A 17,867-nucleotide genomic window follows, 5' to 3' on the forward strand; every position below is an offset into this window, starting at 1 on the left:
TGCGGCCGGCTCGGGGGCCTGGGGGGCCTGGGGGGCCGGGCGGGCGGCAGGGCTCCGCCGCCGGGTTCCTCCCGAAAGGCCCCTGAGGCCGCTCGGCTTCACGCTGCCGCGGGCCCCGCCCCGGCTGTGGGCGTCTGTGGGTGCCGACCTCCCGGTGGGTCCCCACGGCCAGGCCCGGGTCGGCCCCTCTGGCAGCGAAGCACCCCCGGCCTTTACGCCTCAGGGTTAATGTACTCGCCCCCCAAATCAGTGCGAGCATTTTACTCCCCGCCATCAATAGCGTGGCCTTTCAGTCCTGGGGTTTCTCTTTATCTGTGAGGTTTTGATCTGCTCCCTTGAAGTGCTCTGGCAGCAACAACTAAGACTCGCGCTTCTGGCTTTGCGCTTGCCAGGGATTTTTATTTTTATTTTTAATGTCCCGATTCAGCATCCAGCTCTGAAATGGAGATGTCTCGATAAGATGACCTACAAAGGGAAAAATGGCTTGTGCTCCGTTTTGCTCCTTTGTGGTATTTAACAAATCGGATTTGTTTTGCCCTCTTCCTAACCCTAAAATATCAGTAGGGCCAGGTTAGTTTTGCTGCAGAGCTTTATTATCAGAGAGCCTAAATACTTTGGGGAAAACATAATTGGTTACTTATGTACTGAGGGAGTAAGGTATGGCATTTGTAATAAAGGGATTTTCTAGGCTGTTACCAACCATTGGAATTAAATGGGTATTAATGAAAACAATTTCAAAGGTTTTCAGCGATTGGATTAAAAACCTTTCATCTTGTTTAGTGCAGAAGACTTTACAGACAACTGGAGAATGCGCATGGCTGTGAGTTGCAGAGGCCAGAGACACTCGTACAAAGAAATTCTTCTAGCATAAAATCCTGAGAAAAAAATTACTCTTAAATAATTACCAGAGCTTTCACTGCCCCTGGTGAGTGGCTGTACGGGCTCAGGGACGAACCCAGAGCTCAGGAAAGGGGATGGATTCTGCCCTTTCAGCTCCCAAACACTATTTAGGACACAAAACCACTGAGGACAGATAAATAATTCCTGTGACTGTCAGGAGAGATCCTATCAGTATTAAACGGCCAGAATAAACTCTTCCCAGTACCACCAGCACACTGAATTTGGTGGGGCTGCTGTCCACACACGGGCTCCGATCCTTGCAGTTTGAAGTTTGCAGGAAGGGGAGAACACACACTTGGACTGCAACCAATAAGGGACACTTTCTTCCTTTCTCCTCCTCTCCCCCACCAGAAATGGCACGACTTATTCTAAGGAGGAGGAGGCAGGTGGGGGACCACTAGTGCCCCGAGACTTTCAAACACTTCCACAGCAGTGCCAGGCTCCGCACAGGAGACACTCGGCCTTGGAACCGCAAGCAGGTGGTGCCATCAGCCCGCTTTGGCTGCGTGCCTTTCACCAGCACCACACCGACCCATTCGTTCCAGCCGATTGTGAAATGATAAAAAAGGAAGCTATTTATAAAAAAAGGGAAGGTTTTTCCAAAGCCTACGAGATGTGGGTGGGTTTCAAAGCTAAAATTGATTCAACAAGCGGAAATGGCAGTTTTGTCAGCACCCAATTCTAAGTAGAGACAGCTCAGGCATGAAGTCTTTCTCCAAATCCAAATCATCCTTAGCTTTTTTAGTTCTTTCTACATTTCTTCTTTGGTTTGCGTTGCAGTATTTCCTGCAAGTCTTTGCAGTGAGACCTATTTATTACCATTCATTGTATGTTTACTGCATCCTTGTGCACCAAGGTCTTCTCATCCTCAGGTTGCATATTATTATTCAGCCAGGAAAAAATTAGTAATAACTGCTTTCATTTTTCAGCCCTTACTGGAAACATGGCCTTCCTCGCTCCCTCTCCATGTGTGGTAACACATCACACTCAAATTCTCTTTTTTATCAGAAGCTTTCAAAGTACTTTCCCAAGGTGAGCAGTAAGAGCAGCGTTTGGATTCTGATGGGAAACCAACACCCAGCCTGCCCTGATGGGAAGGGATGTCATTGCGGCAGTCACTAGAGCCCTCTGCGCAGAGGGTGGGCGTTCCCTTTCCTGCGCTGCCTCTCCTTCCCAGAGTATGAAGGTCTCGGTGCTTCCAAAAATCAGGAGTAGGGTCTGATAGTAGGGCACCGGCACCCAAGAATGGGCAGCCGAAGGACCTTTGTGAGCCTGGTCACTGCGAGTCGGTGGCAGGGTTAGGATTGAAGCCGGCTCTCCCTGTTCATTGATTCTGGCTGTAACGTGCTGTGCAACCTTCCAGCCAAGGCTCCTTTCCAAACTGAAATGAGAGTGGTAAGACCAAAGACGAACTGCTTAATTACTGAGATTCACTGCTGGCATCTGAGCTCTGTCTGCCCGGGTTGGAAGAGGAAGGAGGTGGTATTTAGAGAGCCAGAAATTCAGGAACCAGTAACTCTCAAGCCTACAGCTGAGCGTAACACGCTGACATCTGGCTGAAACTCTTGGCAGTTCACCTGGGCGGTGCTGGAACGCTCCAGCAGCTCTGCTAGGAAATAAACAGAGCCAGACAGGTACGGGCTCTATAAATGGATCTCACCCGCAGAGCTCATCAGGCCTCCTGACAGATACACATCTCGCAGGCTGGTGCCATTTGTTCTATTGTAGTCTCAGTGATACGTTAATGTTTGAAGATTAAGTAGGCCTTTCAAGCAGGCTTTTAACTCTGTGAGACAGTCTTTTCCAATAGCACTTCCTTGCACATTTTGAATTACTGATTTATTTTGTCTATTTTTAATCTGATCCCTTGCTTCAGACTCATTCTCATAGTGCAAACTGTGCTCTCATCCAGAGGGGCACCTTCCTTGAGATTGTTTTGATAAATGTTTGTATTCAGCTTCCTACCAATCTGAATTCCTCAAGGGAAAATTCTCCCTGGGAAATATATTGATGTTCAAAGGATTGAATCTGGAGGATCTGAAGATCCAAATCCCAGCACTTTATCCTTCCAAGGGGGAGAAACCAAGTCTCGTATGATTTTCTAATGGCAAGTCTCACCACACCTGCTGAGTTTAAGCTTTGGGTCCTCTGTTTCTTCTTTCGAAGAAACTGGCACATGGGCCATATCTTGTCTTTCTCATCTCATTTGTGTTTGCTTGCCTTCCACAGAAGTGACTGCATTTTTGCAAAGAACTTAGGAATGAAAGTTACTGTGTACACACCAGTAATGGACAATGTAATTAAATGATTGATGATCAACTTATAATGTGCCTTAGTTCTGCCACTTGGGATAAGACATTTGAACCAAAATGTGTCCCATCCTACCTCTAAGATGGCAAACCTGGGCAAAAAATATAACTTCTAATCTTAGGCAGTTGTTTAATTTAGCATTAGGGCATTTGCGGTAAGCTAGTTACCACATCTCTCAAGTAAAAGAAAACCAGAGAGAACAGTTGTGTGGGGCTCTCTCAGGAGTGGTGGGGATTGGAGAAGCTGGGGACCAACAGCCACCATCTGTGCCATTTTGGAGAAGTGCAGAAGAGCTTTTGATAGCTGAGAATATGGGATGGTTTTTTTGCCATTTGATGAGTTACTTCTTACTGTCATTAGTTTCAACCTCACAAGGTGAGCAGGACCATTTCACATGCTGCTCAGCTTATCTGAAGCTGTACGTTGTGCACCTGGAATAGACAGGGGCAATTTTTTAAAGCATGGCATGGAGACTGGAGGAGGTAAAGCTAAGAAGAAATCAATATCTGGGAAATTGCTGCAGGATCCTAACACTGTGTCCTTTGTCAGTGAAGGACTGGCACTGAAACAAAACTAAGCTGGCATGTGCTTCACCCAAGGACCCTAGGGAGGTTAGGTCTGCGTGGACGTGACTCTGAAATCCGGCAGTTCCAGCTGCAGAAGGTCCCTGTGGCAGCTCGGACCTGCCCGTAGACTCCATCGGGCTTGCGCTGGCGTAGGCTTGGGTTTAGAGAGCAAACAGACAGTTACCCACTGCTCGTTGCTAACCTGAAGTGATGATCTGTGGGAGGTAATTTGAGCGTTACATTCCTCCTGTTTTGGGAGCCAGTGGATGCTGACAACACTAGCTGCAGTAGGGAGGAGAGGTGGGGAGAAACTGGGAAGGTTCTAGGGACAAATCAAGAGATACTCTAAAGAGAAAAAGCTGTTCATTTTGCAAACAAGTTTGTCATCTGTTGTGCCAAATTATTATTGATACTACCCCTAAAATGAAGTTCCCATGAGGAATGCTGTCACACATCTAGTACGTTTAGACTTTGAATGCCAGGGACACACACAGAGCAGCTCTCAGGCCGTGAGGAGTGCAGAACTGCAGCCAGAGCCACCCTCCCGCCCGCGCAGGCGGTACCAGCCCTATCTGCGTGACTACCCCACTGGAAAAAATGACCCGAACAAAGACCATAGTTGCCAGCTCAAATATACGCTGCAACACGGATGGATGCAAAACTGGCTCCAAACAACATTGGACCCTGTCACAGTCTGTAGCATCTTCATCCAGAGACGTTAGCAGCCAGAGCACCCATCGTGGGACTCAAGCCGAGGCTGAACTGCAGCAGCAGTATGGATCACAGCCATTTCTGCTGCAGGGGAAGTAACCTCGCTAGCCAGAGGGAGAGCTCAAGAAGTCTGGTGGAGGAGCTCACAAATGATCCTTCTGGGTCCTGGGAAGATACAAAGGTTTTGACTAAAGCTGGGACAGGAAATCCCGGGAACAGAAAAGCTCCTCTATTTATGCTACTTCAGAACTCCTAAGCTGTATACGCTCAACAGAGCCTGGAGGGTTTTTAGACATTTCTGCTGCCTCCCGCAATTAATCTGAAGTCATAAAGAGAGCTTGTTGTTGTGTGAGTCTTGCTGGATCCAGCTGTGCATGACAGGAACCCAAACCAGGCAGCACAAGGAAACCCCTAGGACGATGGAGCTTTATATAGCCTTCTTTGAAAGCAGCTCACTTGAGATATGAATGCGGATCACAGCCCTCCTAATCCAAGCTGGGCTGCAGGCAGCTATAAACAAGTCAATTATAGACTGATTCCCCTTGATCTGAGAGACATTGCCTGGTATCTTACAGCAGCTCTGCGTAAGGCAATGGGCCAGGTGGATAGAGAATTAGCTCAAAACCACGCTATGGGATAATACCTTGAAATAGTGTTGGCTCTCGACTGGTTTAACAATATGGTCTGATTCATCTGTTCAGCCAGTGTAGCACCAAGACAGTGGAAGAAAAATAAGTCATGCTGAAAAATTGGTGCAACCAGCCTCGCACATGAGAGAACACGAACAGATTGTTTCAAAAAAGCAAACAAAAATCCCTTTCCAGTTTGCAGAGACAGCGCGCAGCTGTCTGCACCAGTACAGGGATTTTGGAAAACCTGCTCTGCGCTACCCAGAAATCCCCTTCTCCAGTGTTCACAAGTAGACGATACAAATGATATACTGGCCCGATTTGCACGGCAGCTCCTCTCCCCGTCAACAGGCTGGTGCCATTTCTTTTTACAACTGGCGGAAGGCAGTAGTTCTTGCTTGCTTCTCTTCATGTTATTGTTCTGTTTCTGGATTCCACTAGAAGGGCCTTGGTCAGCTGCTCAGTTCAGGGTCAGCTCGAGCTCCTGCTTTGGTCTGTTCAATCCTTTTTCATGATTTCTCTGCAAAGCGGCCTGGCCCTGATTTGATACCAAAGGGAACGTGAGCCCTTGGGGCACTCAAAGCAGGGAGCGCCCAAAGGAGTTGGTGCACATCTGTCTAGGTACAGAGCGACTGTTACTTAACACCAGAGTCATCTGGCATGCTGAGCTCACTCAAGCCTTTCCGACCGTTGGGTTACTGCTTACTGAGAGCCCACGGTTTGGAAGGAAGATATTGCTTCGCTAAGAAGTGAGCCACAGTCACAGTGCTGGTTCCTCACCTCGGCAAGAAGCAAAGGGGAAATGGTAGAGAGTTAGACCAGCGCTGAACACTTTTGACCCCCTGCACACACAGGCGCCCACGTGCACACCAGCTGCACCATCCTTCCCTACAATCCATCTCTGCCACCGATAGCTGCGATGAGCGCTCTGGTGCAAGATGAAGGTATTCTGCAGCAGGCAGATGTGAGTCATCTCACCTGCTGAAACTTCTTCTCAGCATTGAGTCACGCAAGCCCCGAGACAGGAAGGTCTGGGTCCCCATCAATTCTAGGCATTATAAAGTCAATATGAAAAATCTGGCAGGTGGAGCTCATGCTGGCACCTCATTTTTAACTCCTCTGAACTGTCCTGGTCTCCTTGGGACCAAGGCTATGTGTTCTTTTTAATGGGGCTTTCATAAACCTTGTTCCAGGAATGAAAACAGCTGCCAGCGCATGCAGCACCCCAGGAAAGACCCTTGCCTTTTTCCAGAGCACATGAACAGAGCAGGGCTCTTGAGCTGCTTTGTGTGCTTGATGTGAAGCTGTGATGTTTGCGAGGGACTGAAGCATGAACTGCCCCGCTAACACTAGCAGGTGTGAGTAACAAAGGAGAAGGAGGAAAAGGCTGATAATCAAAGAAAAAAGAAAATAGCAAAAAGATAAACCATCCTGAGCAGGCAGTGTGAGAAAGTATTAATGGTTAACTCCCTCTCATTGTGGAGTAGGAAGAAGAAATGCAATTGCAAAGGGAAAGAGAAGTTTACCTTGCAAAGCAAATTTGTCATTCACTCTGCCAGGTTATCGTTGTTGTTATTTGCTCTTCACTCTTTGAACGATAAAGAGAAAGCATGCAAATGACCCTCGACTACAGGCGTAACCCTCTCCCCGCAACCTCCCTGCCTGCGTCCTTGCACGCACAGAAAAGAGGATGCTAAATACAGCCTTTGAAATTCAGGATAATTGATTCTCTGACGCGTAGAAGCCCACGGGACTCCTGAGGGAGCACAGGTATAAAAAGAGGAGATGCACCTCCCTGGCAGCCAGAGGACAGCTGGGGGGAGATCCGAGAGAGCCCTCCCTGCTCAGCACGGATCCCGGGTCCTGCCCAGGCACCGCGCAGAGGAGACGGACCCAGCAGGGCTCACAGAAGCAGCTCTAGAGAAGAAGTTGTATTCGCAACAGGGGAAGGAAACACCTGAGCAGGAGCCGATCTAGAAGAGCTTGTTTTCCAAGGGAACAGTAAGTGTGAGTCTCTGTATGTGCATTTAACAAGATAACATCTATTTGGAAATTGGAGACAATTAAAGTACACTGAAATGCAATCAAAGCTGGCATCAGTGATTAGCTTTGCCAGGTACAATATCCTTTGTACCATACAAGATTTTGTGTGCCAAGTTATAGAATGAAACAATAATTGAACTGTAAGATAAGTGCAAATCAATAGAATAATACTATAGATGAGTCTTGTAAAAGCACATTAGACGTTTACTAGCTGTAGCACAGTTTTCCTCTTTTGCTATACTGATGCGAGTTCCTTTTACCCTGGAAAATGAACGCTGTTTTACTCACCCATCAATAAAACTGTGTTTGCGCCAAACCAAAGTGCGAGGAGAAACGCAACGGTGTGTCATGGATAACGCGAAGCAGCTACAGGGAGGCAGAGTAAGGCACTTGAAAGGATTTCTGCTTTTCTAATGTAGTATTTCATAGTATAAAAGTTTGAACTTTATAAAACCGCAGGCACAGTAAAAGCTTTGTTTCATCTACATAGTGGTATTTTTAAGACTGATCAGGTTAACGTTTCAGAAACAGTAAGAGATAGTTACCCATCTCTCCAACATCATTGTTACGATGCTGCTGTTAGCGTTGCACAGGATGGAATGAAGCTATTACGCTTTATCTGCTTGAATGGCTCTAAAAGCTCTTCATCTTAAGGGGAATTTATTTATTAATCATTTTTTCACATGCTGCCAGAATGGAAAGTACGGTGTCCCTCACCTCAGGAGAATTTCAAAGGTGACAAGGTTTTGCAGAGCTGTCAAGCTGCCTGTACGCAGGGTGACACTTCAGTTCCCTGGCTTCTCCTCTGAAAGAGCAGACACTTCGGGGAAGGGGTGTAGGATTTCCATTTCAGGCTCCTTCCCGAGGGAAAAAGGGAGACAGAAATACCCAAGAAGCAGACTGTAGTGAAGGGAGAGAAGACAAAGCAAGATAGTGGAAGAAACAAACAAACAAACAAACAAAACTATCGCAAAGAAACTAATAGCGGAGAAGAGAAAAAAAAAATCTCAAAGGGACATATGTGATTCTGGAGGAAAACCCAGCATTCAAAGAAAAGAAACCAGATACAGAAAGAAAATGGTAATCAGGGCTGTATCCTAGGAAGTAAAAAGGGAAGCAGACAACATTGGACTAGGTTTTCTTTTAATTTACATTGATATTTCACTTCTCAGCTCACATAACAGCTTTCCTGGTACTGATTAAATCTCCTGGTTGGCACTTTCTATAGATGCTGGTGCCACAGTCTCCCGGTATCTCCTGGCAGATGCTTTAGATCACTTCTATCTAGAAAGAGATCTGATTTGGGATTTGTCTTGGAGATATTTAACGGAGAGAGGCACAAGAGAGGCATGCTTTTTCAAGTTCAAATGAAAAAGAAGGAAAAAAAAAAGGCAGGAAATTTGTCCTAAAACCAGGAGCCCTGTACGTCTCTCTCAAAGTCACTTCTTCGCTTCTTCTGAGCATTCCTTGGCTCTCTGAGGGGCCGGAGTGGTAAGAGAGCCGGTATCAGAGGTAGGGAATGCCGCCCATGTGTTTGCGAGAAGCTCTGCTGGAGCCAGGAGCAATGGTGCTGCTCCTGGGGAACAGACGGGGAAGCTGCTGGTCCCCTGGCTGCGAGCACGAGCAGCTGGAAACAGGGACCGGGCTGAGAACGCGTTTGTGATAAGAAACCCCATTTCTTAGTGCACCACCTTGCCCATGCCTGTCCATACACTGCCACTAATTCTGTGATTAACTTCCAAGGTATCAAGATCGGACCCATTTGCAAGACCACCGGTCCTTAATTAGCCTTCCCCTCACTATGTTGATCTACGATCAGGAGAGCGGGCAGCCACGTCCCAGCAGTAAAACACAGCTCACTGCTGATGTTTTCCATCAGAAAGGGCCCCCTCCTACCACCACCATCAGTAAAAAACACTGCTTGGAAAGTTTGCTTGGGCAATTAGAAGCCCAACCAAACCCTTTTCATTTGGAAACTGCTCTTTTTGCAAGAACATATGGTTATACATTGAGAAGGTTATTTTTTCCTCTTATGGAGATCAAACATCTTTCTGCTCTTTTCTTGTGTAAAATAAGACAGGGAACAGGGAAACTTGATATTTTAAACATTTCTATCCACATTCTTAAAGAATCTTTTTGAGCAAAAGATCAATCGCTTTCAATCAAAACTCAGGAAGAGCGTTCACTGAAATACCTTCCTGCTGTCCCTCGCTTCCAATGACAAAACCATCGTGTTCAGCTCCTGAGCGTGTGCGACCTCAGACGACTCTGTCCTGAGTCATTCGCAGCACTTCAGCCAGCCGCAGGACGCGAAGCACTGCAGCCGTCTGTCGGAGGGCAGATGCACGCGGCTCAAGTCCACCTCACCTTCCACCGAAGCGGGTGCTCAGAGCTGCGCAGGCGCCTCGCTGAGCGGCGGGGGGGTCTCCTCTCGACACAGCAGCAGTTCAGCTCTCCCGGAGGGACGTATTTCCATCCAGTCCCCCCTCTCCCCAAGCACACTGACTACAAGAGCAGCCTGCATTTTGTTTAGGCTAAACAAGCTCAGCACTGTTGCCTCCAGTGAACGGGTTTGCCAGGGTTACCTCTGGGCCAGTATTACCCCTCTGCCCAGGAATTTTATTTGGATTTCCCTGTTTCTCCCCGCTCTCTGGACAGGCAGCAAGGCAGCCCAGTCGGCTGTTATGCACGGACCCGTGCCACACAGCCATGTGAGCAGACACACATCCCCAGGAGAGCGGAGGGCAGGAGAGGTCCCAGAGGCAGGTCACAGATGGTCCCATGCAGGCGGTGCCGTTGCTTTTGGCAGTCCCTGCTAACTGCTGCCCTCCAGCTTCCAGGTGCTCTTACACTGGTATTTACAGCCTGTGCAGTGGTCCCTGGGGCTCGCCCCAGCCTGAGAGCTCTCCTTCAACCACAGCGGGGGGACAGGTCAATAAGGGGGTCCCACAGCATGGAACCCTGCTGATCAGCCCTGCCTCCCGACCCGAGGGAGGCACCAGCTCCCCGAGGGGTCACACACAGATGCTGACTCCAGGAATTGAACGCCTTAGCAAAGACTTTGCCACGTCAAGACATCTCTGCATTGGGAAGCACCATAACCACAGACACGGAGGCCCAATTCCAGTCCCTTCGTGCCAATAAGTGAGCAAGGGGACTGGGAACACAAAGGTGGCACCTGGCCTCCCTCCTGGCCCTGAGCATCTCACTGCCGCTGACTCAGACTGCTCTGCATTTCAGGTGACCCCAAAGGGTGGAAGATGCTGGATAAGGCCACCCTGCTCCTGTTCCTGCATTTAGTCACGTGCTCCATCTCCTCTCCTCTCTACCCAGCTCTCAGGTAAGCTGCTGAGTGTTTTATCCACGCTGTCACTCCCTGCCTCATCTCTGACCTTGTGCAAAATAAGCACATGCCAAATTAAGGTTGCCAGCACTTCTGAAAGCCAGATGAACTGTATGTGCATTGGTAAACCCATTTCTTTACCCTGGCTTAATTTTTTGGGAACACTGCTAGCCTAGGGGCGGTTTCCAAAGAAGGCAGGCACCTGGCATGGAATATTTCAGCCCAAGCAGTTGGTTTTGGAATTGAATGCTGGGTCCTATAAAGGGAAATCTGGCAATCTTCAGAGCAGCCTGCACCTCCAGCTCCATCACTGATTAAAATTTGTGCCTGCAGGCCACCTGCACTGAAATCAGAACTGCAGATATTCTAGTACATGAACTCAACAGCTGCCTATTAATATTTCAAGTATTTTCTCATCGACTGTTAGAAATTCTAATCATACTTCCTACCACTACAAATCGATGGAAGTACAAAATTGAGCATTGGGTTCTATAATGTGGATTTGCAATGTCCCATAGAAAATGCTTTAGCCTTGTGCCAAAGCCATGACATAACGATACCAGAATCGCTGGAATTTTGCTCAAGGATGCTGGGAGCTCAGCGAGGGGGGAAGTGTGTTTGGGGCATCTCTATCAACCATCTTCTCACTGCTGAAATAGCTTCAGGGCAGTTTCTAGCTGGGGAGAGTGACGGACAACACTTGTGTTACTGATGACATGAGGATGGCAGAAGGAGAAAGAAAAAGCAGGAGAACAGGTCAAGTCAGTCATCAAGTCAGTCGTCAAGTCAGGAGTCAGTCGTCAAGACGACTGACTGGCAATTGAGCTTGTCTCATGGTATACCTTGGGTTTGTCTTGCAGGTACAGTCCCGGGCCAGTTGCTGGCAAGGCCGTGAACTTCCAGCTGCAGCGCAGCAGCCCATTGCAGAGCCATAATCCCTCGGCAGAGGAACAGGAGGAGGAGGGTTTGTTAACAGACCCCACTGAGAAAAGGTTTGTACCTCACCTCTCAGCCCCGCTGCAGCAAGAGTACGCTGGTTACAATCTTCCCCCAGCCCAGGAGCAGACCGGCAGGTCACTTAGTCCCACCAGCACCACAAAGTCCAGGCTCCAGGGGTAGAACCCATCTGAGCCCTGCAACCAGAGCAGAAGGCTGGGACCGTGCCAGCTCTCACCATCACCCATGTCCAGAGCCACGTCCTGCTGTCCCCCAGCAGCAGGGATGTACTGACAAGGGCAGGGTCACAGGCCCAGCACTCCTGCAGGGAACGTAATTTTCCACTGAGCTCTGGGAATCCATCTGTACGGTTGTTAGAGCCTCTCCTTTCCACCCCTGCCAGGAGATGGAGGATGGTTATTTCTGTCTGAAGCACAGAGGACTTAAAACAGTGGGGACCAGCCAAGTGGCTTGTGCTTCTCTTACCTGTGGATTTTCGGGAGCCTGGGTCTAACCACAGGCTGGAGACCTGCTGGAGGCTCCTGCCACCCTGTCCCAGACACAGCCCTCCTAGGAAGTGACAGTGCTGCCGTAGAGCACAGGAACGTCCCAGACCCAGCTCTGCCCTCTCCCACCAGACAATGGTTCTCCTCCTTTCCACTGGTTCTCTGACCTCACCTTTGGTTTGCAGGCACTTCTCCTTGCTTGTTTTAGTGTGGATACTGATTAATAGATTTCTTATTTTGCCTGCTGCCTCCCTGTCAGGACTGAGCTCCCTCAAATCCTTTTACCCTCCAACACTAACGCAGCCCAATACCAAAAGATGCTTGCTATGGTTACCTGCCCCTGATCTCAGCAGTGCTACATCTGGTGTATTTTGACAGCTGAAACACCCATTTCTTACCTAGAAGGTTCATTGCTATCTCAGAGAGCACACCTTGTGCTTGTCTTTCACCCCTAGGATGCAGCGCCATGCTGATGCCATATTCACCGACAACTACCGGAAATTCCTGGGGCAGATTTCCGCCCGCAAATTCTTACAGACCATCATTGGCAAGCGGCTTGGGTAAGCCACAGCGCTTTGCTGTCCTAGGGCTAATGTTTTGCTTATTACACTGGGCAGTTTCTTTCATGCATGCAGCAAAAATAGCTGCCTTCCACTGCAACAGAAGCACTCCCTCCTGCTCTTCCACATCCCAAAGGGCATCCTGCATCCCTCTGTCTCGGATCCCCCTAATCACAACTATCATTGAGCAGCCTAATTAATCTTTTCCTCCGAGGCTATCAGTGTCAGATCAGACAGCTCTACCATAATATCAACAAGCAATAATATTTGCAAATAATAGTTGCAATGATCATTCACTGGTAGGAAACAGTTATCCCTGGCCTGGTTTGAACGCAGAAAGCAGCCTCTCCACTACCACTCGGGTAGCTTTGGCTAGATAGATCAGTGACTGCCACTAAGTAAGACCAACTAGTCAGATGCAAGCCAGCTCCAATCCCTCTCCTAACACAGGAACAACTACAGCTGACCAATTTCTTACTGAAATTAAGCCGAATGGCCCCAGGCTCAAACCCAGCACGTTCCCTTGCCGTGCTGCTCAGCCTGAGCTAAACTTTGAGCGAGTGACTAAAAAGCATCTCTGAAACAAAGATGTTTCTCATCTTTGCACAACAGAAGCAGCGAGAGCAGCCCAGGAGAAGGGATGCACGAATTTCTGACAAGGCGCCAGTCTGACAGCATCCTGATGGACAGCCGCTACCACCAACAGATGGTACTAAGGGACTTCCTGGGAGCCATTCTGCAGAATCAAAGGTAGGTGGGAATCAGTTCATTATCTGCTCACTGCAGGAATAAGACAAGGTCCTTATTGCTGTCTGGCTTCCAGATGTGAAGCTACTGGATTAAGTGTCATCTTTCAGATACACTCAGAGAAAGAATAAAGCTCGTACCTGACCCCATAACCCAGTCCTTCCCTTACGTGGGCAAGTAGGGTGCAGATAAGGAACAGCCTGTCCTGAGCCAGCCCGCACCACACACCCTAGGCACATCACCGTGCTGTTTTCTCACCCTCATAATTTAGTAAAATAGCAGTGGAAAAAATAATTTCTCTCTCAATCCCAATTATGCCACCACTGCCCTGTTCTCTTCTTTCACAGGCCTCAGGACATCAACAGCAGTCGGTTAGAAGGCTTTCCCAGCACCTTGGCTAAGCTCATGTAAATATTTCTCCCTTTTTCATCTCCCCATACTCTGGTGAGTACCATTCTGTGCTCGATTCTGTACATAACACACTGCTGCTGCACTGCTCAAGCAGTTTGAAGGCTCTCCTTCAGCAAAGCCAACTCCCACTGCTGTCCCTGAAAAAGGGCGCTTGCTGCAATTTAAGGGAAAAAAAAAATCTCCCAATCAATTTTGTCAAGTACCTAAAGTCCCATTAGTCTGAACAGACAGACCGTGAGTGTTGTGAAGCTGCATGTGGATGTCTGGGAACAGGCTTGCAGCGACCAAGAGCAGCCTCGTAAAGCTGTCTGAGACTGTGTACCCGAGTGTCTAAGCTAGGCTAAAGGCAGACAAAAGTCCTCCCCCAGGAGCAGAACCTGCCTCTAGATCCCTGGGGCATTTCAGGTTTTCCCTGCACTGAATAGGAGAGGAAGTCTTACTGTTTTCTATACCCCTCACTCCTGAAAGCAGTCACCTGGAACTTGAATTACACTCTAAATCTTGCCAGCCCCAGGGGACCAAGAGCGAGCAGACAGTCCATCCTTGGGAATACCTTCATTCATACAGATGTCAGTCATCCCCTTTGAAGCAACCTCATCTTACTCCTCTGTCCCATAGAAATTAAGCCTGTCCAACCCCAGCCAGCACAATACAAAGGGGTATGGAGGGACTCGTGTGCATACTAAACAAAAAGCGGGCTGGGGTTGCGGGGGGAAGATCAGAACTTTACGTAAATCGTGCCTATGGATTCAGCTGGGAGAGCATGGCATTTCAGCATCTCTCTTGCCACACTTGACTTGGTTACCTTTCCACAAATAAGGTCAGCTGGGAAGAACCTCCAGAGAATGAAAAAACTTCTGTGTATGCTCACCAATTTTTCTCATAATTCTCTTTTCCTCCTGCTTCTGTCTAGAATAATTCAGAGCTCATGGATCTAACTGTACAGTAAGCCCTTCACAGCAATGAAGACATTCCTGGATGTGACCAGCTGTAAACTGATGCATACGCTCCTCAGATCTGTTCAAAGGAATGCAGTTCTGATGCACTACTTAATTTACTTCAGTCTTTACAATTTAACTCCCCTCTCTAAATACTGGTCTGTGTACTGAATCAGAAAAAAAAATACCTCCGTGGTTTAACCTCAGGCTGCTTTACATACAAAGACTAAAACAACCAGTACACTTGTAATCCTGGGGACATATTGTCTACTAATTAAGGCTTTCAAATCACGAAGCGTAGCAAAATTTCTGCCAAGTCATCATTCTGTTTGAGGGCCTGATTAATGAACATGAGGCCACCAAAAGGCACCTTTAGGCAACTTAGTGAATTGATTACAGCCTCCTCTAAATAGATGCTGATGGCACAACCACACACGCAGCTTGGATCAGGGCGAGGTAAGACATGAATCCACACGTCTACCACCCATTAGAAACGCCGCTGTGGGCTGCTGCTGTCTAGCTCCTTGTTACAGAGCCCTGGCAGCAAAACTGAACTCTAAAAAGCTCAGCTACAGTTACTGCTCAGCCTTGAGGTGCTCAAGCTGAAGCTACAGCTCTGCTCTGCAAGAATTAAAGGAGATCCCTGTGCATCAGATTGGGCTGTCACTGTTTTAATTCAATGTGCCATCCAGTGGCTCTGAACTCCACTGTGGCCAGGGTTACAACTGTGAATGTTTTCAAAGTAGTAAGTTATTAACCCAGTGATCTCACACAGCTACTTCCTTCCCCGTCACCCCAATTCTCCTATTGTTTGTGTAATAATTATGTCTTCAGAAATGTAAATAACATCAGGATGGGGTCTGCTTTCCTATCATTAGCACGAAATAAAAGTTGTTCTAAATAAACCTGTCCAACAGCAGGTCAAGATGGCTCTTTGTCTGTTGAGACGTTAGTTTCTTGATTCTGGGCCCAGAATGGAAGACGTCACTCAAAGGCAGTGGTCAAGTGCACTGAGGATGGCTGGGAGCTGTGCTAACAAAGGCACCAGGTCCAGCACCAGTAACTCAGGACCAGGCTGGAAATACAATGGCATGCAGACATATAGTAAGGCCTCTGAAATCATGCCTCCTTGTACCTGAACAATTCCTTGATAGTCTGCAGTAGATACCATCTCATTCTTCCTCAGGTGACCACGTTTTAGGACAGCAGGCTTCAGCATGCATGGAAATGAGTTCATACTTGCACCAAATCCCTATAGATTACATTCTCTCTGTTCAAGTTGTACAATTCCAGCGCTATGAAAATATTACTCACTGCCCAGCAGGATGGGAAGCAATGAGCGGATGGTGAGGGAGATCAGTGAAGCTGTGACAGCAGCAAGTGCACTAACGGGTAATCTGTTACCCTTCCGCAGGCAGGCTGCCGGCACAGTCAGACCTAAGCCATCCTTCTGCTTCACAGTGCACCTGGACAGAGAATCCGCAAAAGAAAACACAACCTCAGTAGGCCTGGTTCAAAATGTGTTTGTAAACCTGTTCTGTAGCCATTAGGACTTACTTGCTCTGAGGAAAGGAATTGCAAAAAAGAATCAGCTTTCTAAAGTAGTAAGTAAACATGGTGGCAAAAAAATTAAAATTCTGTTAAGTGGCATAAAAGCTATATGCAAACACTAGATTGGATACTCCAAATAAAATCAAAAGACCTATCGAAAACACTTTGGAAAGGCCTAAGTCTGTATGATTAAACAGCTGGGTGAGTGCAGCTATTTGGAATAAAAGGGACTCCTTTGAAAGTTCAGTTTGCATCAAAATGAGGAAACAAATGCTCAAACTCTGCGAGATTAAATATAGAAACAAATAAAGCAAACCAGAAAATGTCTGAGGAATAAAAGGCCAAAAGAATAAAAACCACCTTTCCTAACGCATAGCCAAGGAGGTAGAAAATCAATAGCAACACGCACAGCTTAGAGAAGACACATCACAGTAGCACTCCATGATTTTCTTTCTGGATCTGTGCTCTCCTTGGATAATGTGCCAGAGCTCTACAGGGAAAGCACTAGAGGATCTGTCCTAGCATGAAGCATCAGTAGAAAAAGAAGTTATAAACCAAAGCTGATGAGTGAGCAGTAACAAAATATGAGGCTCAAAAAGAACTCACCAGGGTGAAAAGGAATGCCAGGGTAAAACACTACAAATAGTAGCTTAACTATTTCTTGCTTAAAACTCCTTTAGACCCAGAGGACTTTAATGCAGCATGAGATCAGGTTTTTGAAGGGAGTGCACAGGAGGTTACAGGAGTTCATTAAACCTCTATGGCGTCCAGTATAATGTTCACGGTAGGAACTATTACAAAGAACAGAAACAGTGAGCTAAGTGTGAACAACTGCAGTGGGGAAGAGGCAAGATGGCTTTTATAAAGTGGAGTCATGTCTCACACATGTGAAGTTCTTTGGAGGATTCAGCTCCACACCCTTTATCCACATGCTTGCTGGTTGATATAATTTTCTTGGATCTCCAAAAGACATTTGATAAAGTTCCTTTGCCAAAAGGCCTTTAAAGAAACTAGTCTGACACAGGACAAACGGGAGCCAACACACAGATGCAGGGGAGGGAGAAACTGTTAAGTTTCCCATGTGGAAGTCACTCATGAGCAGGAGATTTTGGCCTTTGGTTATTACTATCAGTGTGTCCTTCAATAAAGCCCAAGTCTGCTGCCTCAACACTGCTTAGTGGTCTTGAAGGTAGTAATTGAGAAGTTAGAGCTCACGTCACTCAAATGTGGCCACGTGGCAATCAGCAGATTCCTGGCATTCGGTTTCATAGAAGAACAGAGACAATAACCTCAATCAAGGTTATTTTCAGAGGCTGGAAAGAAAGTGAACCCACTGAAGGGACCCACCAAACCTGCCAGGGTCAGACACACCAGGAACGCCAGCCCCGCAGCTGGATCCCTGCAAGGGCCAGGCCCCGAGGACTCCTCCTGTCTGAGCCCCGAGGGCCCAGGGCAACTCAGCCCAGCCTGGCGCCATCCTGAAGCCAGAGAGAACAGCCATTAGCGGAGAAATGCGGATGACAGCGTCACACAAGGGACAGGCAGGGGTGGGAAGTCCCCCCCAATAAACATGTCCCTCTGGGAAAGGACATGAAAGAACAGGAAGCTTCACACAGCAATGACTCATACACAAAATTACCCAGCAGAAAAAGCTCTTTTCACTCTCATGTGAGCCCAACTTCCAATCACAGCCTCTGAGACAGCCAAAAAACAAAA

The 17,867-nt window shown here is 47.7% G+C and overlaps 1 protein-coding gene across 1 annotated transcript; it reads left to right on the top strand.

Moving 5' to 3' along the window:
* Positions 1-10,281: 10,281 nt before the first annotated feature.
* On the top strand, positions 10,282-14,580 carry GHRH (growth hormone releasing hormone). The gene is made up of 7 exons (XM_072879407.1): positions 10,282-10,303; positions 10,383-10,499; positions 11,363-11,494; positions 12,400-12,504; positions 13,117-13,254; positions 13,599-13,658; positions 14,577-14,580. The coding sequence occupies exons 2-7, from the start codon at positions 10,420-10,422 to the stop codon at positions 14,578-14,580; spliced, it is 519 nt and encodes a 172-aa protein (XP_072735508.1). The 5' UTR covers positions 10,282-10,303; positions 10,383-10,419.
* The last annotated feature ends 3,287 nt before the right edge of the window (positions 14,581-17,867 follow it).

Source organism: Ciconia boyciana, chromosome 14, assembly GCF_034638445.1.
Source record: "Ciconia boyciana chromosome 14, ASM3463844v1, whole genome shotgun sequence".
NCBI classification, from domain to species: domain Eukaryota; kingdom Metazoa; phylum Chordata; class Aves; order Ciconiiformes; family Ciconiidae; genus Ciconia; species Ciconia boyciana.

Bases quoted from the DNA above. Each gene is read 5' to 3' on its own strand.
- GHRH (XM_072879407.1), top strand. From the start codon at position 10,420: ATGCTGGATAAGGCCACCCTGCTCCTGTTCCTGCATTTAGTCACGTGC. The intron at 10,500-11,362 runs GTAAGCTGCTGA...TTTGTCTTGCAG, and splicing joins CCTCTCTACCCAGCTCTCAG to GTACAGTCCCGGGCCAGTTG. The intron at 12,505-13,116 runs GTAAGCCACAGC...TTTGCACAACAG, and splicing joins ATCATTGGCAAGCGGCTTGG to AAGCAGCGAGAGCAGCCCAG.